The sequence below is a fragment of the Aphanomyces astaci genome (genome assembly GCF_000520075.1).
Source record: "Aphanomyces astaci strain APO3 unplaced genomic scaffold supercont1.10, whole genome shotgun sequence".
In the NCBI taxonomy this organism is placed as follows: domain Eukaryota; phylum Oomycota; class Saprolegniomycetes; order Saprolegniales; family Verrucalvaceae; genus Aphanomyces; species Aphanomyces astaci.
Window position 1 is genome coordinate 907,972 of NW_009798273.1, and position 24,756 is coordinate 932,727.

General features: G+C 48.0%; 7 protein-coding genes and 2 pseudogenes across 9 annotated transcripts; 4 read left to right on the top strand and 5 right to left on the bottom strand.

The window, feature by feature from the left end:
• The first annotated feature begins 198 nt into the window (after positions 1-198).
• On the top strand, positions 199-271 carry H257_05509 (annotated as a pseudogene). Its single transcript has one exon. The product of its transcript is annotated as a tRNA-OTHER (tRNA).
• Positions 272-3,896: 3,625 nt separating this feature from the next.
• Positions 3,897-4,567, bottom strand: H257_05510 (hypothetical protein; the record flags this gene model as incomplete). The annotated part of the gene is made up of 3 exons (XM_009830418.1): positions 3,897-4,129; positions 4,186-4,388; positions 4,440-4,567. 3 exons carry the CDS (start codon positions 4,565-4,567, stop codon positions 3,897-3,899), a joined length of 564 nt encoding a protein of 187 aa, XP_009828720.1.
• A 718-nt stretch (positions 4,568-5,285) lies between these two features.
• Positions 5,286-5,951, bottom strand: H257_05511 (hypothetical protein; the record flags this gene model as incomplete). The annotated part of the gene is made up of 1 exon (XM_009830419.1): positions 5,286-5,951. One exon carries the CDS (start codon positions 5,949-5,951, stop codon positions 5,286-5,288), a length of 666 nt encoding a protein of 221 aa, XP_009828721.1.
• Positions 5,952-6,223: 272 nt separating this feature from the next.
• H257_05512 (hypothetical protein) lies at positions 6,224-7,807 on the top strand (the record flags this gene model as incomplete). Its single annotated transcript, XM_009830420.1, has 3 exons — positions 6,224-6,402; positions 7,480-7,588; positions 7,664-7,807. 3 exons carry the CDS (start codon positions 6,224-6,226, stop codon positions 7,805-7,807), a joined length of 432 nt encoding a protein of 143 aa, XP_009828722.1.
• A 338-nt stretch (positions 7,808-8,145) lies between these two features.
• On the top strand, positions 8,146-11,217 carry H257_05513 (hypothetical protein; the record flags this gene model as incomplete). The annotated part of the gene is made up of 11 exons (XM_009830421.1): positions 8,146-8,391; positions 8,455-8,588; positions 8,650-8,968; positions 9,021-9,076; positions 9,162-9,247; positions 9,297-9,418; positions 9,472-10,200; positions 10,259-10,675; positions 10,724-10,825; positions 10,941-11,120; positions 11,179-11,217. 11 exons carry the CDS (start codon positions 8,146-8,148, stop codon positions 11,215-11,217), a joined length of 2,430 nt encoding a protein of 809 aa, XP_009828723.1.
• A 2,545-nt stretch (positions 11,218-13,762) lies between these two features.
• H257_05514 lies at positions 13,763-13,834 on the bottom strand (annotated as a pseudogene). The gene has a single exon. The product of its transcript is annotated as a tRNA-OTHER (tRNA).
• A 1,128-nt stretch (positions 13,835-14,962) lies between these two features.
• H257_05515 (hypothetical protein) lies at positions 14,963-16,398 on the bottom strand (the record flags this gene model as incomplete). The annotated part of the gene is made up of 3 exons (XM_009830422.1): positions 14,963-15,202; positions 15,363-15,539; positions 16,267-16,398. The coding sequence occupies 3 exons, from the start codon at positions 16,396-16,398 to the stop codon at positions 14,963-14,965; spliced, it is 549 nt and encodes a 182-aa protein (XP_009828724.1).
• Positions 16,399-21,962: 5,564 nt separating this feature from the next.
• On the top strand, positions 21,963-22,526 carry H257_05516 (hypothetical protein; the record flags this gene model as incomplete). Its single annotated transcript, XM_009830423.1, has 1 exon — positions 21,963-22,526. The coding sequence occupies one exon, from the start codon at positions 21,963-21,965 to the stop codon at positions 22,524-22,526; it is 564 nt and encodes a 187-aa protein (XP_009828725.1).
• Positions 22,527-22,995: 469 nt separating this feature from the next.
• H257_05517 (hypothetical protein) lies at positions 22,996-23,248 on the bottom strand (the record flags this gene model as incomplete). The annotated part of the gene is made up of 2 exons (XM_009830424.1): positions 22,996-23,184; positions 23,237-23,248. The coding sequence occupies 2 exons, from the start codon at positions 23,246-23,248 to the stop codon at positions 22,996-22,998; spliced, it is 201 nt and encodes a 66-aa protein (XP_009828726.1).
• Positions 23,249-24,756: the final 1,508 nt, after the last annotated feature.

The following is a 24,756-nucleotide window of genomic DNA, read 5'->3' on the forward strand; positions in this document are numbered from 1 at the left end:
CAGTTACCACGGTTTCTGGTCAAAATATCCCCTGCACTTTTCGGTCAATCCGCTACTTCGGCGGTTACCGCTCAGGTGATACCACACTATTTATTGGTATTTAGGAACAAATACTGTACAGCAGTAGAATCACAAGGTTGATAGAACTGTAGGGTTAAAAGTCAAATACACCCCAATGTACAGTGCGACACCTGGGGGGGGGGAATAGCTCAGGTGGTAGAGCATCGGTTTCTTAACTCAAAGGTCGTGGGTTCGATCCTCGGCTTCCCCGGATTATTTCCGCAAGGATTTATCCGTCCCTCCCCTGGGGGATCCGGATAACAAGGGCCGCATACGAAGACGAGGACCGAACTTCGAAGAAGATCGGTCGAAGCACGAGGTATGAAGCGTTGAGCGAAGTAAAAACCGAAGATTACACAGCACCGCTGGTCGAGCAGGCGCGTTCCAATTGGCGAAGCAGTTCCATAACATGTGGTTCTAGTGTCGGCCCCGGAGGAATGTCTTAAAAATGATAATCCAAACTCAATTAATCGATAACGTAAGCAACCAAGAGCACCTCCACCGCATCCCAACTCGCCATCCCTAAAAATCATTACTACAGTTGTAACTCTTAGCTACGGATACTACGCAGAATTTGGGGACTTATCCGGGTGATTTTGTCCCCATTCGTCTCGGACATCCCAAAAAGTGCAAATTATTGGGATATCGGAGGCAAATGGGGACAGAATCACCCGGATAATCCCCAAAACATCCGTACTGCATCCTGAAGTAACGGTACAATCGAAGTTCTGGGTTATGGGGAAAATATTTGGCTTGGAGTTCAATAAAATGGTAATAACGTTATGCATATTGTGAGATGGAACTCAGATCATCTACTGGTCAGATATATATTTGGATTTATTGAGACCCCTATAAAACCTACCGGTGGTAGCGGGGTAGTCCTATCAAAGGGGTGTTTCACAATTACCACTCAAAAATTTAGCTCTACTCACCACGCTTGGGAAGACCCAAGATATTGGATACCCAGTCGCTGTTCGAGAGCTCGATCCAGCCCTTTTGCAACAGATCGTCGACGAAAGTGTCCAAAGAACCTGATTCCACCTTGGACAAACGGAACGGGGGTCGGTGCTGGGGTCTCGTGTCAGGCTTCATTGTCGAATCAAACTCAATCCCACGCGGCAGTGGTAACGGATGATGGTCAGATGCTTTCGCGTCGTGAGTGGCTTCGTACCGCCATGCCCGACACCCCTATGCGATGCGTGTTGGATTACCGCCATGTTCAACCCTCAGTCCATCGTGCCAAAGATCCCGCTGCCCAACATTTAAGACCTGTTTGACCGCATGCACGGATGCCGAGTTTTTACGAAGATCGACTTGGCACCTGGCTACCACCAAATGCTCGTGATGCCATCAGCGCGGAAGTACACCGCCTTCAGGACCCATCGCGATGTTTATGAATAGGTAGTGGCCCCAATGGGTATGGCAGGCATGCCAGGCATTTGGTCTCGCCTTATGCGTCGATTGTTTGACAAGTTCGACTTTGTCGTGGTGTACATAGACGACATTTGTGTGTTCTCGCGGACGCTCGAAGAGCGCGCTGATCATTTGCGTTCAATTTGAACTGTCCTTCGCCCCGAGAAGCTATACGCTCGTCCTTCCAAGTGCTCGTTTGGTGTCGACTCTGTCAATTGTGTGTTCTCGCGGACGCTCGAAGACCGCGCTAATCATTTGCGTTCAATTTGAACTGTCCTTCGCACCAAGAAGCTATACGCTCGTCCTTCCAAGTGCTCGTTTGGTGTCGACTCTGTCAACTTTTTCGGTCACACCATTTCGAAAGATGGCCTCCACGTGGTCCAGTCCAAAGTCCGTGCTATCGAAAAGTGGCCGGAGCCTCAGTCGAGCAAAGACGTCATGAGTTTTGTCGGTCTTGCCAGTTACTACCGCAAGGTCATCCCCGACTTCGCGGAGCTCGTCCGTCCCCTTAGTGGATTGCTCAAGAAAAGAGCCAAGTGGCACTGGAACGAGGACGAGTGTCGAGCGTTTTTGACAATCATTTTCGCGTTACAGCAAGCCCCTGTTTTGCAATTGCCTGACTACAACGAGCCTTTTGTGGTTACCACCGACGCCTCTGGTTTCTGCTGTGGTGCAGTCATTTCCCATTAAGTTGGCTCTGGGCAAGTGGTGCCATTACCTGCATGGCAATCGGTTCGATGTATACACCGACAACTCCTGCTGCAAGTGGTTCATGACAACGCCGGTCCTAACGCCCAAGTTGACGCGTTGGCTTGATTTTTCCAGTTGTTTCGTCTTTGCCCTCCATCATCGCCCGGGCAAGTTGAATGTGGTAGCTGATGCCTTGTCTCGGCCTCCACAGGCCACTCCACCGTTCACCAGCTCAATCCACGCGTGTGGTATCCACTGTGCCTCAGTCGCGGCGCGCATCAATCGACTTCTTGTCCATGCATCGGCTCTCTCCACCTACACGACTCGTGACATCGCCGTCATTGTCGACTCTCCTTTTTGGGGGGAGGAGTTGGGGGAGAAAAAAGGAGTGCTAGGGCCTCAACGCCTAACGGTGAACCACTGGAAGCAAGTGTCTTTTAGCACCATCGAGTTGGACACCAACATCGAGTTGGACACCAAAGCCAAGGCACATTTTGTGAAGGCATACGCAAAGGACTCAGGGACAAAGTCGATGAAAGGTGAAGCCTTCAAGTGGAAGGAAGGACTCTGCTTTCTGTGAAGTCAAGAGCAAGTTTGGAAGCTATGTGTCCCCAACGATGACGTGCTGCGCGCAGAGATTTTATCCCACGCGCACGATTCAAGCACTGCCGCGCAGCCTGGAACTTGACGTACAATGTTAAGTGTAGCGCAAGTGGTATTACTGGAACACTCTTGCCGAAGACGTGAAGTTATATATCGCGACTTGCGAAACATGCAGTCTATACAAGACGAGCAGTCTGCGTGCAAATGGCAAGATGATTCCCATTCCCGCGTCGGAAGAGTGTTGGCAAACTGTTTCAGCGGATTGGATCACCGGTTTACTCGTGTCAAAAGGCTATGATGCTATTTTGGTCGTGGTAGACAAGCTCTCCAAGCGGCCAAAGTACATCCCGACGAGATCAGATGTGGATGCACCCCAAAAGGCGAAGGAATTCTTCGAACATGTTGTTCGCCACCATTGACTACCAGCAATGATCATCAGCGACCGTGACCCCAAGTTTTCAAGCACGTTTTGGAAGTTCCTCGTGGAGATTATGGGTATCCACCAAGCCATGACTACTGCCGGCAGAGCTCAAGCCGATGGAGCGACTGAGCGCCAGAATCGAACTCTCGAAGATGCGCTCAGATGTCAAGGGTCGTATCTAGGGCAAGACTGGGTCCACCATTTGCCAACGATCGAGTTTGCCCACCAAGGATTGGTCCAAGCATCAACCGGCTTGACGCCGTTCGAAGTTGACACAGGCCGCAAATTGCGCAACCTGCCGTGAGCGACTCCTTGCCCCAGAATGATTTTGCCAAGAATTTTGCGGAACATCGAAAGGAAGTCATTCGGATGGCTCACGAGACTTTGACGAAGGTCCAACAACGTCAGAAGGAGTATTGTATAACAAGCGCCGCTCGAACGTGACCTTCAAGGAAGGCAATCAAGTACTGTTAGCGACTCGCTACCTGCCTCTAAAGCATGCCCTGATGCTCGACAACTCCGAGTGTCCCAAGCTGGTTTCATGATTCATCGGTCCCTTTGAGATTGTCCAAGCCATTAATGACAAAGCCATGCGCCTTAAGTTACCTCGCTCGACGTCATGTGTGCACATAGTTGTTAAATTCCACTTTTTGGAAAAATGGATTTTAGGTTTAACAGTTTATATAGTTTTTATTTCAAGATTAAACTCTTACTCAGAGTTTGTATACTCGTCCGATGAGTAGTCTTTACCTCCAACTTCGTCGTCCAGATTGTCTTTCGTCGTGATGTACATCCGTTTTGTCACGGTACTGGGGCTTAGTCTATTTCGCTTCTTGGACTGGATGAAGCCGTGCATGGAGAAGTTACGTTCGGAAGCAGCACTGGATGCCACAAGGTTGAGAACGCGAAGTGCTCGTTCGCGTAGGAGTGGCCACGCTTGCACTACGAAACCCCGAAACCCCGAAACTCCTTCAGATCATGCGACAAAGCATCTCTACGGCTGTTCGTCGAGGGCGGGGTGTCTGATGGTGCATAGGTAACTACGAAATCAACTACATCTTCCTTGAATTCCATGCTGTCAATACCGCCGCCCACAAACCGCGGGTCCAGCAGGTAGCCCACCCCGTGCGCGTCGTCGTACACAAAATCCCAGCGAGTCTTGATGGCGGCCACAATGTATTTCGACTCATGGAGGTTCAGACTTCAGATGTCGCCGATTGCGTGTGGCAGCTGGTGGACAAATGCATCGAACACTTCTGACACCGGTACGCGGTCACTTTGAAAGATCTTGATCCATTTGTCGATGGGTGACAAGATAGAAATGCAGTGCTCCAGCTTTGAGACAAATTCAACAGCCGTTACTGTCTCTTTGATAGCCATCCGCCGCAGCCGTTGATGCGGAGCCGGTAATGAAATCCCGGGCACTGACCAAGTCATGGAGCAATGACTCTGACTCGTGGAGCGAAACTAAGCACTGCTGCATTGTGCACCACCGGGTTGGTGCAGGCATCACTAGGCGACCGAGATGGTTGGCCTTTTGGAGACTTGACAGCGCTGACTTCAACCGCCCATTGTTGCGGATGAACCGAACTACGTGTTTACAGCTGTCCACGAAGTTGACAAGGTGCTCGAATGGATATCCATTCGGATAACGTGGCACGTCATTGCCCCCAACTTGGTCTTTCCCAGACCAAATATGTCCTTAACTAACAGATTTAAAGCGTGGCACACACACCCGGGGAAGAGCTTGGTTGGGAACTTCGCTTCAAGGATTTTCCAAGCGCCCTTGTTTGCAGCTGTGTTGTCTGTACACGCGCCACATACATTTGCTGGTAGGCTGCCATAGTGTCTTCAAGGTATTTGGCCATCCACTCCGCCGTGTGCGCTTGAGCTTCAGTGTACTTGCTGTCATGTAGTTAACTACTGGCTCCATGTTGACATCTGACAATCCATCCGTTGTCAGGCACACCTGGGTATCCGGCGCGCCCTATCGACGATCTGTTTCTTGCTTGACTTCATGGTAGCAGATGTCGAGGTACTTGTTGGCCAACGCTTGACGGTTTGGAAGCACAATGTCCAGCCCGCTGGAACGCCCTCCTCAGGTGAAACTGGCCACACGATGGAACGAAGTGTCCGTGATGTAAAAGTGCATTGCGACGTCTTTCTTGATCGCTTCGAGGTCCACTTGAGATAGCTTGGGCAGAGCATAACGTCGCATGCACTCTTGCAAGGTCTTGACAGGCGCAGAAGAAGGATGGCCAAAGGAGATACCAGTTGGGGCCTTCATACTTGACAGCGCCTTGGCTTGCTTCTGTCGCTTGGTACTGACTGCGAACCAAGTTGGTCTTTCGTGTGGGTCCAGCGCCATCATTGTCGGCCGAAACTTCTCGCAGTTGTTCAAATGGTGTGACACTTGCTTGGATTTCTTGTAGTAGAACATGTTGTTGCCGCAATGTTTACACATCGCCGAGTTGGTTCGTTGGGGGGAGCTGGCGTCCGTAAACCAGGCCCATATGTCGGAATGGGGCCGTCCAATCAGCTTGCGCCCGCCTTGTGGGGGAAGGGGGTTGTGGGGTTGAGAACGAAGGGAGGGCAATAAAATCATCGCGTGGGGGAGGGGGGCGTCGTCGGTGGAGGGGGGGACAGGAAGATCATCGTGTGGGGAGGGGGGCGTTGACGGTGGAGGGGGGGCAGGAAGATTGTCCTTCTTCTCATCGCTTGCGCCCGAGGTTGGAGGGCCTAGCAAGTCCACATAGCCCGCCATACAGGGGGCATTGTCAGCTAGTACGTCTTGCTGGAAGTTCATCGCTACACTCGTGGTCGAAGCAAATTGTCGAATGTATTACTCCAGTAATGTTTTTGACATAGTCTGGTTAATACGTTGATAATATTTGTGTGAAAATGTGAGTCGATAATTTGGCTCATGTCGGCTTCAATACCAACTTTGTTTAACCTTTAATCCATTTATTTTTGAACTTTAGGTTTTTAGTTTAAACCAGGCGTTTAATCCAATACTTTAATCTTAACGTAACAACTATGCGTGTGCATGACGTGTTCAACGTCGATCGACTTAAGCAATACCAGCCCAATGAAGCCAAGTTTGCTTCCAGGCCTATCCCGAAAGCTACTCCTGTTGTTCTAGATGAATCCACCGGCGAAGAAATGTACATTGTCGAGAAACTGCTTAAGAAGCGCCAGTTCAATCGCAAGTTGGAGTATCCAAGGTCCATTTTTATTACTCGTATTAACTGTAAATATTGGTGTTGGACTATGAGTTATTTCGGGTTCCTTGACGTCCTTGTAATCTCGCTTGAGCTACAATGCATACATTAGAATTATGCTTGGTCCAGTAGCAGGATCATTACGCAGTCCAAAGGAGACGTCAGTTGTGCTAGCAAGTACGTGACGCCATACTCGAGGTTGAACGCATTAGCAACGGCTCGCCAACCTCCTTTTTGAACCCGCTGTCTGCTCGTTTGCCTGAGTCAGCTTGGGCTTGTAGCTGGGTGACAAGAAACAAATCACAGGCGAGCGTTCAGGTGGCATGGTTGTCCTTCATTCCGAACAATGTTGCCATTTCGAATTGTTCTGAAAGAAAAGCTGAATGATGTGTCTGGCAAAAAGTACCAATATTTTCACACAAAATGGAGTTTTCGTCGTTATTCAATAATGAGTGATTGTCGTTGTTCAATAATTACTGATTGAGATATTCGCTCCCCCGAAATTCCATTTTATCCTCCAAGTGTTACCAGACGCACGTTTAGCTCTTTTGATAGTGAGTTGAGATAGCCCAAAATACTCCTTAGTTTAATAAAAATCTCCAAATTGTAGACTACTTACTGCTTATGGGCGTACGTCTCACTCATTAAAACAGAGGTAAACGCGAATCGTTTGGGTATCCGCACCCACCTCCTAATTTCACAACTTCGCATTTGAGTTGGAGATTCACACCTCAAAATGCATCTCAAAAGTGGGTGTCCAAAAACTCACTATTAATGTTCCTATGTACTGAATACCACCATACATTATATCTACGGTAGTATGGTTTGATTACATAGGATGGGCGAAGTCACTGTTATACTGTTCTGTCGAAAATATGTACGCATATGTTATTGAGCTGAAGTTCTGTCGACCAAGATGAACATCCCCTCCAAAATGGCCGATATTGAACTTCAAAACAGTCGACCTAAGGTGTTTAGGGCGTGTTCGGAGCGATTTTTGTGCCAACGGTTTTTAAGTCTGAATTCACTAATGATACCATTGGATAATAATCTACCAATTATATTGCCCAGGGTCGTCTTCCTTGCGAATGCTACAATGCATGCACTATCGTTGATTGTTCTGCCGCGTCCATTGGAAATGACCGAAGGCAAACCGCACCTCGATGGGAGGGCGAGAGCCGTCTGATTTTTTAAAATTTTTTATACCACTCAGTTTGCGTAGTAAGTGTAACCATGGTTGTTGTTGCTGTGCTAGTCGACGGAACGACCGACAGTGCGGGGCGCGGAACAAATAGAGCATCGTATCGACTATACAATGAGTGATACGGAAGCTAAGCCGTCAAGCCGCAAGTCTCGTTCGCCGGAGCGCGAAGATGACCCAGTGCGGCAGGCGCCATGAGGGCGTGAAGGTTGCGGACATCTCCGTGGGCCTTTTGGCACTCCTCAAAGAACCCAACCTCAGGCCATTGATCGGATCGGGTTGGGACCGCAAAGAAATGGCCCAAGATGCGCAACATCGGAGGAACCTGCTGCTGCGCAAGCAGCTGAAAATTTTGACATGGGGGTCGAAGATGCCGTGAAGGAACTCAACCCGCCGGAGTTGCCAAAAGCACCGTCATTCAAGGGATTAACGAAGTCCGAAAACCAGCGATACACGTCGCAGATCATGGCACTGCAATCAAACGGGTCAACGTCCGTTTTTGATGCCAGTCGGCGCGTGCAAAGCGACACATCGCTATGTTTGACTTTGGGAAGTCACATGGCGATGTAACAGAAGTCAAGTGGGTGACCTGGTTTATGGAGGCCCACGATGAAGCACCCGCTGAGTTGGCCGCGCTAATGAAGTGCCTTCAAGTAGCCGTACAGTTCGACACCAAGATCCTCGACGCCGACATTCGAGTAAGTCGAATGCTCGACAACTTGATGAAAATCCTCGAGGCGTACAGCCAAGAGTGGGTGCTCCATCAGGAAGCGAAGTTGATGGTGGGAATCACACCAACGCGATCAAGCCAGCACCACTCCAGCGGAACAAAATGCTCAAGTTAGACGTGTTTTGTTAACGTCAAGCGGCTGCTGCAATCCTCGATTGGGTACCAGCTATATGGTGGCATGGACGAAGAAAAACCTTCGAAGCCGCCGAAGGAAAAACTCGCGGCCTCGACCACGTTTCAGCCCGGTCCGTGAAGAAAGGTGGCCCAGTGGCGCGTCTGTCGCGCCTCCTACTTGGCATGCCGATAAAAGAGATGAGCCACCGGAGCGACCGATGCCCAAGTGCCTGAAATATCAGTCGACGGCACACGGAGTGCGGGAACATCCCAGCATTACAGATGCCGAGGTAACGTTGATGGACGACTTCCATCAGGCGTGCCATCGGTCGGTGAACTTCTTGTCAAGCACAACGCCTGCGAACAGCATGGAGTGTCAAGCGTCGATCGAGAACGTTATCACACTTCCTCAAGCGTTGCTTGACTCTGGGTCCGACGAGACTTTGGTGTCAGAAGGCCTCCTCGTTGCGCTGGAGCGCCGCCTTGGTGCAACGTTGAGGCAAAGCCAAGAAGCCGTACGGAGAGACAACCAAGCCTGTCCATGTGACACGGCAAGTGCGGTTCAAGACGGTGACGTTGGAGACGTCAATCGCCCATTGGTCTTGCATGGACTTGGAGCGTGGGTTGGAGATCGACGTTTGCATTGGACGTCCCGTTATGGAGCGACTGGGGTTTTCAGTCGACGGCATGCTTGTCGACGCTTTGAAGCAGCGTCGAGTCTATGGCCGAAGCGGGAGATGCCAGCCAGACGTCGGCGAACCCTGAAGACGCATTGTACGCCGAGGACGTGGCGTGTTCCACTCCAACAATGGAGAAGCCCGCCAACCAAGACGGCGAGATCAGGCGCATTCTCGATTGTCGAGGCCATCCAGCTTGGCCTCTCCCCTGCGCAAGAAGTCGAACTGTGGCGTATTTTGAATGATCATGCCGATCTCTTTCGCCTAGAATTTGGACAAGACTTGCCGGTAGATGTCGAGCCGTTGAATGCAGCCAGTTGCCACTGCACCCATCCTGCCAGATGTGGTGCTCGTTCATGACACCGTTCGGTGCTTACACGCCAACCAGAATTCTCATGGGACAGACGGATGCCGTGGCCTATTACCAGTCCGTGGTGAACCAAATGTTCGTCGAACTGTTTTACGCCGGGGTGCTGGGTTCGTTGGACGATCTGTTGGGGTGCGCCGACAACTCAGACAGTCTGTTTGTGTTGTTGGTCAAGGTGCTGCTTTCCATCTGCAGAAAGGTCCTCCTCAAGCTGCATCCGAAGAAGTGCTTTTTCTTCTTGAAAGCCATGTGGTGCGGGAAAGTCATTTCCGCCGAAGGGATCTCCCATTCCCCTGATCGAGTTGAGGGCCTGTGTGCATTGGAGACGCCAACGTCTGGTGCCGATCTGCAACAATTTGTCTGCGCGACTAATTGGATGCGCAGCTCCATCCCCAGCTACTCGGAGATGATTGATCCGCTGCGGGGCGTGTTGGACCTGGCGGCGAAGGCCGCTGGTGGGCCGAAGAAGATGGCGCTGGCGCGAATCAAGTCGGCTGCTGTTGGGTCGGCGTCCGCACACGATGCGTGTTTTGCTGCGATCAATGACATGTCGCGGAAAATGGTACCGCTGTCGCATCCATCCGCAGACATGGTCATCTGCCTTTACACCGATGCCAGCGATACGCATTGGGGTGCCGCCTGCACCCAGATCCCACCCGAAGACCTAGAGCTGCCCGTGGATCAACAACGGCACGAGCCGTTGGTGTTTCTTGAGTGGTGGGTTTGGCGGGGCAAGTGCCCGGTAGCCAACGGTGGGAAAGGAAGCGTTTGCGATCGTCGAATCGTGCAAACGACTGGAGTACCTGCAGCTCCGGCAGCAGGGATTCAGACTGTTCACCGACCACCGCAGTTTGCTGTACATCTTTAACACGCTGAGTTACAACAGCAACATGGCTCAGTACCAAGCCAACAATCTAAAACGGTGGACTATGGTGATGACGATGACGACCTTCTCCTACATCATCGAGAGTGTGGCGGGGGGAGCGAACGTGCGGTTGGGCCTGCTTAGGCGATGGGATGCCGCTCCATTACCTGCGGCAGTGGCGAGAGTGCGACAACTGGTTGAACTGGTTGTTGTCTCGCCCCTACAAGACAAGGATTTCGCCTGGCTGACGCCGGCGAAAATACTGGGAATAAAGAAGGCAGCCTGGAAAGCTGCCGTCGAAGACGTCCCCAATGTGACATGAAGCGTCAGCGACGGGTATTACGTGACCGTCGCTGGGAAGATTTGGATCCCCGAGTCCGCTGTGGATCTGCAGCAGCGAATTTGCATCATAGCCCACCAAGGCGTAGCCGGTCACCGCGGAGTGGACGTGACAACCCAAGGCGTATTTACAGTTAAGCGGTTTGAGTGGCGAACCGCGAAGGAAGACCTGAAAACCTTTTTGGGCAGTTACATACACTGCCTGAGTGCCAACACGGCATGATGGTACCAAGCCCTAGGGTGCTGCCCTGCATACGGAGCGCCCAAATGAGTTCATCCACTTCGACTGGCTCCAACTACCGCCAGCCGCGAATGGCTGGAATTACGTTCTGGTCATCCAGGACGACATGAGTGGGTTTTCGTCTGGTCCCTTCGGCAACGGCCGACGCGAAAAGCACGGCAAACGCCTTGATGGATTGGTTTGCGACACATGGCACTGTGTCGACATGGGTTACCGACGGCGAAACTCATTTCAAGAACGAAGTCGTGGGCAAGATCAAGAGGATGATCGTCTGAATACGGCCTGGGCGTGCGACGCTTGCCGATAATTAGTGCACTGAGATAAGACCATGCCGTCCATGACCATCTCCCGACACCACATACCAGAGAGCGGATGTTCCGATCACTCTACACACTACTCAGAGTACTGTATCACTTATTGCTACCCCTGCATGACAACCCAAGTCAAATCGACTATCAATAGATAAACCTACTCTATACTACGGACTAATGTACTACGTAGCAACCGGCAGCGTTTGCGAAAACATGGGGGAGACTCTTGCATAGAGGATTCTTGAATTGTACGACCCGATAGTAGCAGCCTATAATCCCATCGGTATGCTGTTGGTATGAGAATTGTCCAGAGCACGATTGTCGCAGGTGGCCATGGAGTCCACACTGCCGCGGCGAGAACCTATCGATGGACGTGGCCGCGTGCGTGTCTACCCTAAGCGTGAGTCGATCCGACGCATTTTCACCCAATGCCTGGGGAAGGGTGACTTGGTACGCTAAACAATTCCTTTGACACCAGCTATAAGTGCGTTTCATGCGCTCAAACATGGCCTTGGTTCGTGGCTTACCCCGTCAACTTGCATGTCAATCACCTTGACTTGTGAGCAAACAATCCCACCAGAATTGTTGTGGTTGGTCCAAGTAATGGCCAGTAATGGCAAACGATCTCATGGAGGTCGTCCAGAACGGTTGTTTCAAAAGTCGACGAAATGAACTTGATTAGCTGAATTCTCAAAACCACTGACGCAAAAGTCGCTTATCGGTTTGACAGTGAATGCAGACAACATAGCCCACGTTTCTAGCCTACTGGAGTAGCTTTGATCACATCTTTTGCCATAACGTTAACGGTAATTAGGGGAAGTTCCAAGTAGTTTTTAAAAATAGCATGAGCCAATCAAAATCGATTTACCTATTTTTTATTCACGATTTAGAAAAAGCCGTTAAGAAGGACCTCTTTTTCTACTTTTGGTACAACAAGTAGTGTAGTATACATTGTACTGGGAAATACTACGCTCGAAGAAAATATAAGGAAGACTCAATACAATGGTGTAGTTTTCTCATAAATTGTCCAACCTGGATGGATTCGATATCGATACACCAATCATACCACGAGAATCCAGCGCGACTATCCATTCGTCATTAAAAACAGAAGGCAAAGAGTTAGGATGGATTGAATATGCCATACTTCAGCCCATATTAAAATATCTGATTATCACCCACTTTGAAAGTAGGACTTCAGCATGGATTGATGCTTCATACTTTATCCCATACTAAATTTACAGTTCACCTTCCGTTCGATGGTGTTACTAATATTGATAGGTGGGCACTATGTCATCACATACAAAATCCAAGTACTAAGTAGTAATTACATCCACTTCCTTATATTATTTTCCACTCGGACAGTGGACTTTTCCTTAAAATTTCTTCCAGAGTAGTACTCCCTCCGTCCCACAATAATGGTTCGAATCAGAATTTTAATGTATACCTCCTCGAAAAAAAAAAACTTTTCACTGCCAAAGAAAATGATTCATTTTTGGAGGTACATAAATGTCTCACAGGAAACCTTGTTCACCTCCGTCAAAAGAGGGCAAATCGCATTAGAATGCGCACAAAACATCCCCAGTTTGAAGTATCGATGGAGTGATCCACGACTGATTCCTAGATTGTTCGTAAGTATATTGCACGCACCAAATACTCCTACTCGTGACAGGAGTACAGACGACGAGGGATTTTATGGGACACCGAAGTTTTGTCAACAAATGATTTATATTTTCCAATCAAATAATTTTATGAGAGAACTACTCACTGAATGGCTACAGTATTGATTGGGGTGAAATCATTTTAAATGTCAGGTTGACGACATTCGTCGACACGTGTAATTTCACAATTGCCAAGGCTGTTAGACCGGTGGTGACAACTTCTGCCTCCCTTTGGCGATGGCGGGTTTCCAAGTCTATGAGAAGAGAGGCCATGTGGGCACAAGGTACCTCTGACTTTGATCAAGGGATCGACCTGCAGACGGTGCAGGTTAGGTCATGCTTATGTTGACTCGGGTTGCCGCTGCTGGAAAATCAGGGAGCGTACCCAGCTACATCCCGAGTCGATAGAATGACGCGATTCAGCTAGGAGGCGCACGGCGTTGGCTCAAAGGTGAGGTACACAGGGCGATGTTGTTGGCCAATCTGTCTGATGCATATTTTCTTCAACTGCCAATGCAGCACGAACACCACGCCATTGACTTTATAATAGAGTATTGTGCGGTAGTGGGAGACGCATGAGATGTTTCTTTCTGGTCGACAAGGAGTGATTTAAGCGGAATCACACCCAACGTGACTTTCAAAACAAGTCATTCATTCATCAGACATGTTAAGGCGCTGCTGCAGAAACGCCTGCGTGTACAGTCGTATCTGCAACAGCGTCTGATCAAAAGTCTGCTCAAGTGTATAGCCATGATCCACTTAAACGTGGGCTTTCTCATCGACATCTACAGAGCGTTTTCGGATTGTATGTGATTTTGTATATAGATATGTGTTTAAAATTGTAAAAAGTACGATCGAGCGGGGACTTGAACCCGGACTTCATGCTTCGCAATCCAAGACTCTAACCACTGCGCTACAGCGCCAAAAGTTATTGTATAAATTGAATCATTAAACAATCAATATAAAATACTCCATGTTCAAAACTGTGAAAATGAAGCTTCTGCTGTGTGATTGGCTACAATTACTTTCGAATTTCGAAGATTACTAGCCAATCATATTTTGATTTCATGCCAAATTCGAAGGGCCAAGTGTCCCTGAAAATCCCTTGTCATCTGTACTTGTTGGTCAGGTACTCGCCAAAACCCTTGGGTAATCTTGTGCAGTAGGTGCCGTTGCTCTAAAGCAGCGTTTCACGAAGGATGGCTTCGCGCTCGTCGTTGGTCAGGTCCCGCTTTTCCAGTTCCCATTTTGAGTGACATGTGAATGAATGTACATGTACAAGTTCCAATGTACATGTATGTATAATAATGATGTTTTTGTATGGATTTATGTATGGAAATTTTGAGCTTTAAAATTGCCTAAGTTATGGTACGATTTCTCGCAGTCCAGGTACATCATGTTAAAGCTATCGGCGCGCTCTTTCTCGTAGTTCAATCAGAACTATTTAATCCGCTCTGGGGCGGGATGCAGACACATTTGAATTTTCCTTACAAATATAATGACGAGACATCTACACCCTCCCCAAAGTCGAGCCATTATTGTGCGACGGAGGGAGTAACTCGCAAGAGTTGCCCTCGAATATATATTGGCGTGAGTGGACATATGGTTGAAATTGTGCCACTATGAGATTTTTTACCAAGGAGAGGTGACAAATTCTTTTCGTATACTTTGCTTCAACGATTTTGTGTATTGTGATTGGAATTCGTAGGATCCAATTTCGGCGGAATGTGTTTTGTCCAATGAAAATGTTTTGTTCGTGAAACCAGACCACACGTGCCATTCAAATTTCTACGCTGACATTGACAAGACCACGGCGGCACAGCGTGTCTGACCCTGTCGGGCTCTGTACTATGCACAAGCAATCTATGTGTGTTGTACTCAGGTAATGTACCCATCTGTGCCTATGTGATCTTTCTGACTCTCATGAATCTGTTTATGAGTATGTGTCTGCCGATTCTGGAAGACTCCGAGTGCGGTCCCATCTTCCCACAAGGTACGAACAACACATCTAACTCACACCATGTTCTAACATCACTGTTTAAACGCTCTCACTAGGTCTCTGCAGCTCGCTGGTTTCCGTTTGCGGTAGGGCCGAGGGTCTGCGGTCGGCTCCACTTGCCGGACAAGTCTGGCGGCCATCGACACATGTAGTTGTCCGTCCCGTCGAGAACGTTTTTTGACGTGGTTGTTCGAATAGGGTCCAAGAGACCATTGTCGACGGGAAAAGATGCTGCCAGCTCCAGCGCACTGGCCGAAGGGCATGGAGGTGAGCCTTGCTTGGCCATGTAGAACTTAGACATTCGATCCATAATGAATTTCCATTCGTAATGCTCTTGGGATTCGGACGTCAGGGACAAATCACGAGTAGTTATTTTCGTAACGGTATGATCTTTTGTGCAGGGTTGCCACGCCACCAAACACTCCATGCAGTAGCCAAATCGACACACGAACTTCCGGAAGCATGTGCAACATGCCACCCCATAAAAACACAGAGCTGTTCGGATCGACGTCGTTAGTCGGTGTTGGGGATGGAGAAGCACCAGGTCGTACTTGTTGTACCACCGTTGCGACAGCTAGGGAGAGCAATACCCGATAGCCGCTTAGGGCACCCAGGCCAATATCTCGCTCCTGAACAGTCCAGACCAGAGGTTGGGAAAATACTATTTATTACTTATTCCTGTCGAAAATGAATAATGAAACTTATTTTTTTCAACCCACGAAGAGAATTACTTATTCTTTCTATACCTGCGGTGAATAACTCGGTGAGATTAGTGTGGTGAATAATTTATTGAATAATTCTTCAAAACCCCCGAGAATCAATGCGAATCAATGCACCTAGTTTTCATCCAATGAAGTCGCCAAAATACTCAGAAAACCCAAACCCTAGAAAGTATACGTTTGTAGAGAATCATATGCTTTTTTTGCCATGCGATGATTGGCTCAATAACTATTTCTTCTCTGTGATTGGGTATAAAAAGATTGTTTTTCGAGCATTTCCATACAAAATTACAAATAACATTGTTTTAAATTTTCCAGTCACGAGTTTCAAGATTTCTTTGCAAAATGATGACATCGCTGTTTCTCGGCCCACAGAACGCCTCACGCGATTTGGAGACCAGTTTTGGACTCTCCAAGAACAGGCATATTTATTGATTTATATGCAAAAATCAACACTACATCAAATTTGGCTACACCCTACTCATCGGTTTCACCCTCCATGACGCTCTTGACGTCCTCGCTTCCCCAAAGGAAAGAATTGCAGTGGAGGAACAATTGCTCTTCAAAGTTTGCTGGCAGCACACTGCGACGGCGGTCGGTCATCGCCCATTTCGTCACAGAAAACAGCCGCTCGCACATGTTCGACGTCGGTCGAAGCAAAACGGCAGTCGAGGTAGTTGCTCCGGGCCTGCAGCAACTTGCGACGCTTAAACTCACGGGCCGCCATGCTCATGCTGTCCGTGTCACCCACATACCCACCATCAGCCATACTCGGCATAGACAACAGAGCAATCGCCATACGCTCGTCCTCATTAAGTGACGCCTACATGTGCTGAAGCACCTTCACCACACCAGACTCAAAGGTGGGGTCTTCCACGACACTTGCATCCGGCCCCAGGCGAACCTCAGCGCCAGAGTACTGGACAACGACTTCATCAAACAGCATGCGGACATCGGCAAGTGTCAACGACTCGTCCTGGAGCGCAAGCGTCACTGAGTTCAAGTCGGTGAGCTGGGCAATCAACAGATCCACATCACGATCTTGCCGGCTGTTAAGCAGTAGCATGTCGATGTCGTCTATCCCGAGTTGGGGAAGGAACGGTTTCAACTCGACATATCGAGCCAACATGGCAACGGATGAGCTCCATCGTGTCTTGTTGCGCTGCTTGGGACACAATGGTGTCATCCGGCGAAGCTTGGCAGCAGGAATGATGTTAGACAGCTTCTTCATGATGGCATGTACAGCACACAGCAGGTCCTCATAGTCGGCTAGCACATCACCAACGAACAAGTTGAACCGATGAGACGCACAACACACCATAGGAATGCCAGCCAAGCGAGTAAAGGCACGGTTCGTGGCGCAATTGTTGCCGATCAGGGCCACCACATTTCGGCGCTGTTTGCCGTACACATCGAGGACAAAGTCAAAAAAATCCAGGAAGGCTGCAGCACTCAATGAATCCTCGTCGTTCATCGGCGACAATGCGAGCAACACCTTCTCGTATCCACGCAACGAATCACTTGGGAACGACGCAAAGACCGCCACGTAATGCGTCGACCCACATGTCCAGGCATCAAATACACACGCAAACGACTCGGGCAGGGTCTTCTTTAGTTTCGCTTCCAACCAACGACACATTTGGTGCATCCATTTCATCAGCGTCTTGTTGCTGATGGGACCAATGTTCGAGTAGCGGCGAGCCATCTCGTTTTCACAAAAGTTAAAGGGCAACAGCGATGACGTAATCCAGGTCAGCCAGCCGTACACGTTCCGCACATTGCGCGAGAACAGGGGCATGAACAGATTCTGCTGCGAAATCGGGGCTGTAGCGTCATAGGTCAGGTACTCGGGGTGTTCGCGCTCAATGTGCGACGTCAAATTCGTGTACCCAGTGCCGTTTTGTGTGCGGCGCTTCCCACATTTACAGAGCCAAAGCGTCGATTCAGGTGAGGTACGTGTAAAGTACAGCTCGGCGAGTTGTTTTCCACGAAGGGGCGATGGCTGGTTGTTGTCGTTGGTCATCAAAATGAATTGTGTTTCCTTGGTTTGATTGTAACTATGTGTGAAGTTAATGGCTGTGGTTGCATTCGATTTGCACGGAAATGATTGCCCTTTGTTTACAGGACTTTGAATTGAATGGAGGTTAGAATAATTCTCCAAAACTCAATACTTATTTTTTTGTAGAGGACCAGGTCATGTACTTATTCTCTCTCGAAGTGCAAACGAATTATTTATTCTTTTGAAAGGATTTCAGAATAATTTTTTTTATACTTTTAAATGAATATATTCCAATAAAAATAACTCTTTCCCAACCTCTGGTCCAGACAATGAACTCCAAAAAGTTATCATACGCAAACACACGCAGATCTAAGGTCATGCGGCCCTCATGCTCGGTGCTTGGCATCAGGAGCTCTGGCTTCCCTGCCATGACAGCCCAGTTGACTACCTGCTTAATGCCGGACAAGTATCCGAGACGCGACTGTTTCGCGCTCCTTCGATGGTGAAATCGCTGCGGGTACTCAAGTTAATGAATGGGAGCCTCCCATCAACTGCGTCATATTGGCCGCCTTTTTCCTGTTTTTCATGTATTTGATTGGCTATCCACATCGTAGGAAAATCCTTCCTACGTGTTCATCAAAGAGCCTGTAAAAATGCGTCCGGTTGATTTCCGCCGAATTCGATAGTGAAACCAAGATAAAGAATCTGGATGACCACATTTGGTCTGACAAAATCGAAGATGTAGGGAGATTATTCCTTCTATTAGTTCATTTTCTTCATACTAGTACGATTCCTACGTATTTCGACTTAGGTGATTGAAAATATTGCGGTGCAACTCTTGACCGCCAGAATTTGGAAATGGCGCGCAAATGCGAAAATGCCAAACTCACAGACTAACCAATCAAATGCCGCCCCGTGGTTTATGAAAGTAGGGCTTTGAACCTCTCCGGAAATTCCCAGCAAATCGACAATAGTACTTTCAACATATTAATAGTTATACTATTATTATAAATTTCAACATATTAACAGAAAGGCCACGGGAACTATAATCACTTTTCACGGTACGAAAATGGAGGATCGACATGGAACTATTTCCACCGTCTAGAAGATGCCACCCCCTTCTCGGGATTCGCAGAATACACCTTCATGAACACGCGTAAATGCTTTCAAGTAGAAGTACGAAGATCTGTGCGAGCTAGAGATTCTTCCGTGTGAGCCAATGCTTCGCCATCATGCGATGGTACTACAGAACGTTTGTTGGAGAAATAAAAAGAACTACTTTTGTTTCATCCAATTACATGAGAGCAGCCACTTCAGCGAACTTAGACTCTACCACTGTAACATAGTTGTACGTTCTTTAGAATGTCCCAAACCACTGGGAAGTACCACATGTGTTGACGAGCATCGTAGATTGACCTTTTGGTTGACGCGAATGAACTGAAAGGCATTCAGATTAAGACACGTAGAATTACCTCCAAAACGTGTGGTTTGCTTTGGTTGTTGACGAAGCTCTTTGTGAATGTCCAATACCAAATGATTTAAAGCGCATTTGCATGCGTCCTCGCAGTCAACAACGGGATAATGGCGGCAAGTGAAGCATCGCCCTATCTTGATCTTGTGGGAGCATGTCATTCAACTCGGTTGGAGCTGTTTCTCGATGATTTAACCTCGCTGTTCTATCCCAACGAGCTTGGGACAATGGGGATTTACTTCCTGGATTGGAGAGTAATCGGAACAAAGTGCAGATGTGATGTCCGAGTACAGTAGTTTTATCAATACTCTGATTAAAGTCAGATTTGAGCTACTATGGGAACAGCCTTTCGACCGGAAAAGGCCAGAGTGGTTATTAACAATATATAGGATAATTGATTATCTAAGAATATCTGACTAATCCATTTTGAGTTCTACAAGTATGCAAAAACGTTTCTGACATTATTACTGGCATTCCATTGGAAGAAAGAACCAAAATGTGTCCAATGACACGCGCAGGGTCGGCCGTTTAATCCATCGAGGGCCCATGCGCCATGCAAGTTTTCGCGGTTGTTCCGGCCTCCGAAAGCGTGCAAATGGCATGTGAACATGGCCGAATAGTCAAGGACGCGTTCCGAAATCTCTGTGGCTTACTGAGCTCTGCGGACGAAGTTTGAAAATCATAGTATGACCAAAATTTGTACATTCTCCGCTGGCCTGCCTGTTAATAGTTATACTATTAATATGTTGAAATTTATAATACAGTGATCCCTCAACGTTTGCTCGCTTTTCCAAATATAAATTTTCCAAGTCAGCCTATTCTACAAAGAAACCACAAACATTAACTTTGAAGGGTGACCATCTGCTGGTCAATTAAGCAAAAGCTGAAGGGAATGGCCAAAGTTCCGAGGCAGAACTCCCGTATGGGCCCAGCAGTTGCGAATGGTCGTTGATGTGACGCAATTCCAGGCGGAAACCGACCAACGCATTGCCGTGAGCACGTCCACGGCGTACAAGTTTCTTGGTTCGCGACCGGACTCAACGGTAGGATCATCAATCATGTCTACAACATGATCCATTTGATGGGTGCGCATTTTTTTCGAGCAAACGATGGAGCATTTCCGAGCAGCTTTAGAATGGATCGATTTCGAGCAAAATAGTCCAGAGAGACACTTTCCGAGCACTTACTTGTTAATACGCGCAAGAGCATGTGTTAGTCATTGGTGAATTTCCGAGCAAATCAAAACATATGGTTACTAAATGCCAATGCTAAATTCGATGATTGCACTTCGGAGTAAGTATCATTTTAATGATACTTATCCGTGCATCCCAAACAATAATTGTTGACGTCATCATGGTCACCAGCCCCAGCATTCTTTCACCAGAACCGTACCCTTTCCCCCACGGAGACTACGTCTCCACCCCGGATAACGTACGTGTAATGCTATGCCCGGGGTTTGCGCATTAACAATCGTTTGCGATAGCAAACGATTGCCAATTTGCAAAACCCTTGTGGACTGTGTGTTGTGTATCCAAAATTGAATCGAAATGAATCCATTGTCCCAGTTTATCCCACTTGGGAATATCTTAACTTTACTACTAGTACGTAGCAATCCGGCTTGTCCCACGCTGTAAGGCGTAACTGAGGGATGTCACATTAAGTAATTTCTGTAATGCTCTAAAACCGACGACCTAACCCTGTAGTAATGGGTGTGGTCGCTGCTCATTGGATATAATTCATTGTGCTCAAATTCTTTTTGTATACGCTAAGCTTAACAGCAATAATTCCAAAAGAACCAGCCCCCGTGGTCTAGTGGTTTGAACATGGGGTCCGAAAGGTCACCAGTTCATCCCCAGATTTTAGCGTAGCGTAGATAGACTTATACGCAGCGTAGCGTAGATAGAGTGTAGAGCGACTCGCACCAAAGCGAGCGCTGTGGCGCGACGCCATCGTGCCCTACGGGGACTTCCTATCTTTTCCTCTCGTCGGGAAAAGCGGCAGGTAGGCCGTAGGCCGTGCCGCCGACCAAGTACCTTAACTTGGAGTTTGTAAAGCTCTCAAAATCTGAGAAAAATGAATCATAGCCAATGAAAACAGCCCAAAATGGGTGCAAAGGGGTTAGGTCGTCGTAGGCCGTCATTTAATGGGCTCTATGAGTGTGCACTCAATCACACAATCCTGAATTCGTTGGAGAGTTACTAGAACATCTGTCAATTCCAAATGATTCTGTTATTGACTCGCGACAAAATAATTTACTTGAAGTACAAAGTATGTATATGAATGATACTGGAAAGTGAAGCATTTTTGGTTGTTTAGTCGTTGAATAAGACGACGACTGAAACCACTGTAATCTTTTTACTAGTATAGCCAAACAGTCTTCCATTGTTCTCACGAAACACACACTGGAAACCCCGTTGTTGCTTCACTACATACCGGTACATGTGTACGGATTATTATCCATACGAAGGTCTAGTACTACTACTCGGAGTACTACGTAGTTCTTGTACACCGTGTACTCACCAAGGGTGATGGCCAAAATGATTACGTAACGTTAGCAACACCTTTGCGTTGATTTCGAGGGAATAGCGCCACAATCCAACCATAGATGGAATGTATGGTAGTACTGTATGTACATAGGAACATTGAGGCAGACCCATGCGACATGATGACCAAGGCTTACGGCAAATCAAGACCAAGGCTTGCACCCCAGGTCATGATAGCTTATGTTTTGCGTGGTTGTGTGTGTTGGGCAAGGATATGAAAGGTTTGGATTGATGTAACCTTGGCTTTCATTCCTGATTCAACCTCGAACTGAGCTCTACCTTTGTGATCTACCCCGTGTCCCCAGGCCTATACAACAGCCATGCTTGCTCGCCTTACCCTCGCCCTTGCCTTCTTGATGACTGCGTCAGGCCAGCGCCCGACGAAGGATGAATGCGCTGGTCTTCGTACATGCACCCGCGAGCTCGACCCCGTGTGCGGCTCGGATGGCGTCACCTACTTCAACCCCTGCGCGTTTAAATTTTCTCAATGCGACAAACACGACCTGACCCTTCGTGCCCGTGGGCAATGCGACCCAACGCAGGTGAAGACGGAAGAATGCGCTCGTGTTTACGGTTCATGTACCCGCGAGCACAACCCCCAGTGCGGCTCGGATGGCGTCACCTACGGCAACCCCTGCCACTTTAACCGTGCTAAATGCGACAACCCCGGCCTGACCATTCATGCCAGTGGGCGATGCGACCCACCGCAGGTGAAGACGGAAGAATGCGCTCGTGTTTACGGTTCATGTACCCGCGAGCACAACCCCCAGTGCGGCTCGGATGGCGTCACCTACGGCAACCCCTGCCACTTTAACCGTGCTAAATGCGACAACCCCGGCCTGACCATTCATGCCAGTGGGCGGTGCGACCCAACAGAATGCTGACATGGATCAGAGTTGTAGTGGTTCAAGATTGGATGACAAGATAGGAATCCTAATTCATGTAACGTCAACGTTACACTGGTTCATCATCGGAAACAGAGTTCTCATGCGCCTCTGGCGGATTGTTAGGATAAACGTGCTTCGGACATACTAGTACTCGCCTTAACTTAGCCACTCACTTCTTGTGTTGTACTTCGAAGTACACGAATTCAAGTAGCTTTACCAAGCGTTGGAGCGCCGCGCAATTTTGTAGGTGGTACTTACAAAACAAGCTCAAAACAAGTACGTACGTACTACGTATGAATAGTACAATGTACAGTATAATGCTGTTTGACGTGTACTAGTATCGTCCCAAATCAAGGTAAAACCGATAACGTTACTAACTGGGCACTGACCTTGGGCACGGAGATGCCCGGGCCCAGTTTAAACTCGAGCAAAGCGGTCTTGGAACACGTTTTCACCAACGGACGGTCTACTTGACGCTCATCATGACCGTGTCTCGGCCGTTGATTTCCACGAGGAGGTCGCCGATGAGCACGTGTCGCAGCACGGATCCAGACACACGAGCATGGCCATGGGTCACGCGTGCTTGGTGAGGCGGCACTCGTGCAGCTGGACGCCGACGCTGCAGTTCTCCTTCCACTTGACCAAGTTCATGGCGCTGTGGGGGTGTCGGCCTTGGACACGCGCTGTCTCTTGAGGCGACCCCGCACGGTCAGCTTCATGCTGATCATAGTTGTTACGTTAAGATTAAAGTATTGGATTAAATGCCTGGTTTAAACTAACAACCTAAAGTTCAAAAATAAGTGGATTAAAGGTTAAGTAAAGTTGTCATTGAAGCCGACATGAGCCAGGATGTCTACATGCTTCGCTGCAATTAACAGTAAGTTCTTTACAGGAGGCTGCGGGAAATGATAAACTTTACGATCCTCAAACGAAATGGCAGTGCATACATACTGTAGTTCATCATCACGCTAGAATCAAATTGAGTTCAGCCTGAGGAAGAAAGCAACGTGCACTGCTTTTAATTGCCATTTTGAAGGATTGGCATCGTCCTCAATCGATTGCGCTGAGTTGCTTGGCTCCACACAAAACGGTTGCATAACTTTTAAAAATATGACATTTACAGTGTAAATGTTAGAAAATTATAACATAACATATCAATGTATGCTATAAATTATAGCTCAAGATGACAATAATTGCTTGTCATCTTTCACGCTATGTTTGAAGTTTTCGCCAAAATGCGCCTTTAATGTGCTGCTTCGTGACTCAGAGATCACCGATCAACGCAAGAACATGGTAGCATGTACAGCAGCATTATACTACGTAATAAAGCGGCATGGACGGTGTTACGATACTTATTGCGGGTATAATCACACCCAAAGTAAGCTATATTTCAGTATTTTGGCATGTTTGAGGTCGGGCGTAGAATGTTTGCACGAGGTTTTTGGCGTACGTGCATGTGGTTATAATTAAGTGGTGTAGTTGCACGTGTTCCAGTCTACGTGCATCAATTTGGACGATTTGAACGTGGTATAATTTCCGGTCAAAAATAGTTGCATGTAGACCGCACAAATAATCCAACAGCTTGCTCTGTAAGTTACTTTGCATTAAGCGTGAAGCTCACATGATTTCGGCAATGCGATCATAGATGCATTTTGGATTACTCTACCTCGACCTATCCGTATTCATGGACTAGTGCCACCACTGAGAGATGCCCTCGACACACACACACTACTATAGTATATCGGCTATTCCTTGGCCAAAACCGCTCATTCTTGGACTGCACGAACGTAGGCATGTTGGTCTGTCGCTATGTATGTGGGACTGGTACCACCGTCACTTCACACATGCCAAATAAGTGCAATCGCCGCACGCGACATCTCGTTATGTAGCCCGCAACCATGCCTTCAGTTTTCATATGAAATCTATCACTTGATGCTATATTTCGACGTAATTTTTTCAAAAAAAAATTATGACATACTTCTATATTAAAAATACGTATCGCTATTCTCATGGAATGTAGTGGGTATGTTCCCAAAGAGCATCGTAACTGGTGGCCAAAATTTGAAGTCCATACGTATACGTTTTGAACAGAGAATCGAATACAAAGTCCACTTGCATCAAAACTCGTCTCCTTCGTCTGTAGGCATATACATTTATCCTCGCTTATAATAGGAAAAGGAGAATGATCAATTTGAACTTCATTAGCCTTTTTATACGAGTAGAAGAT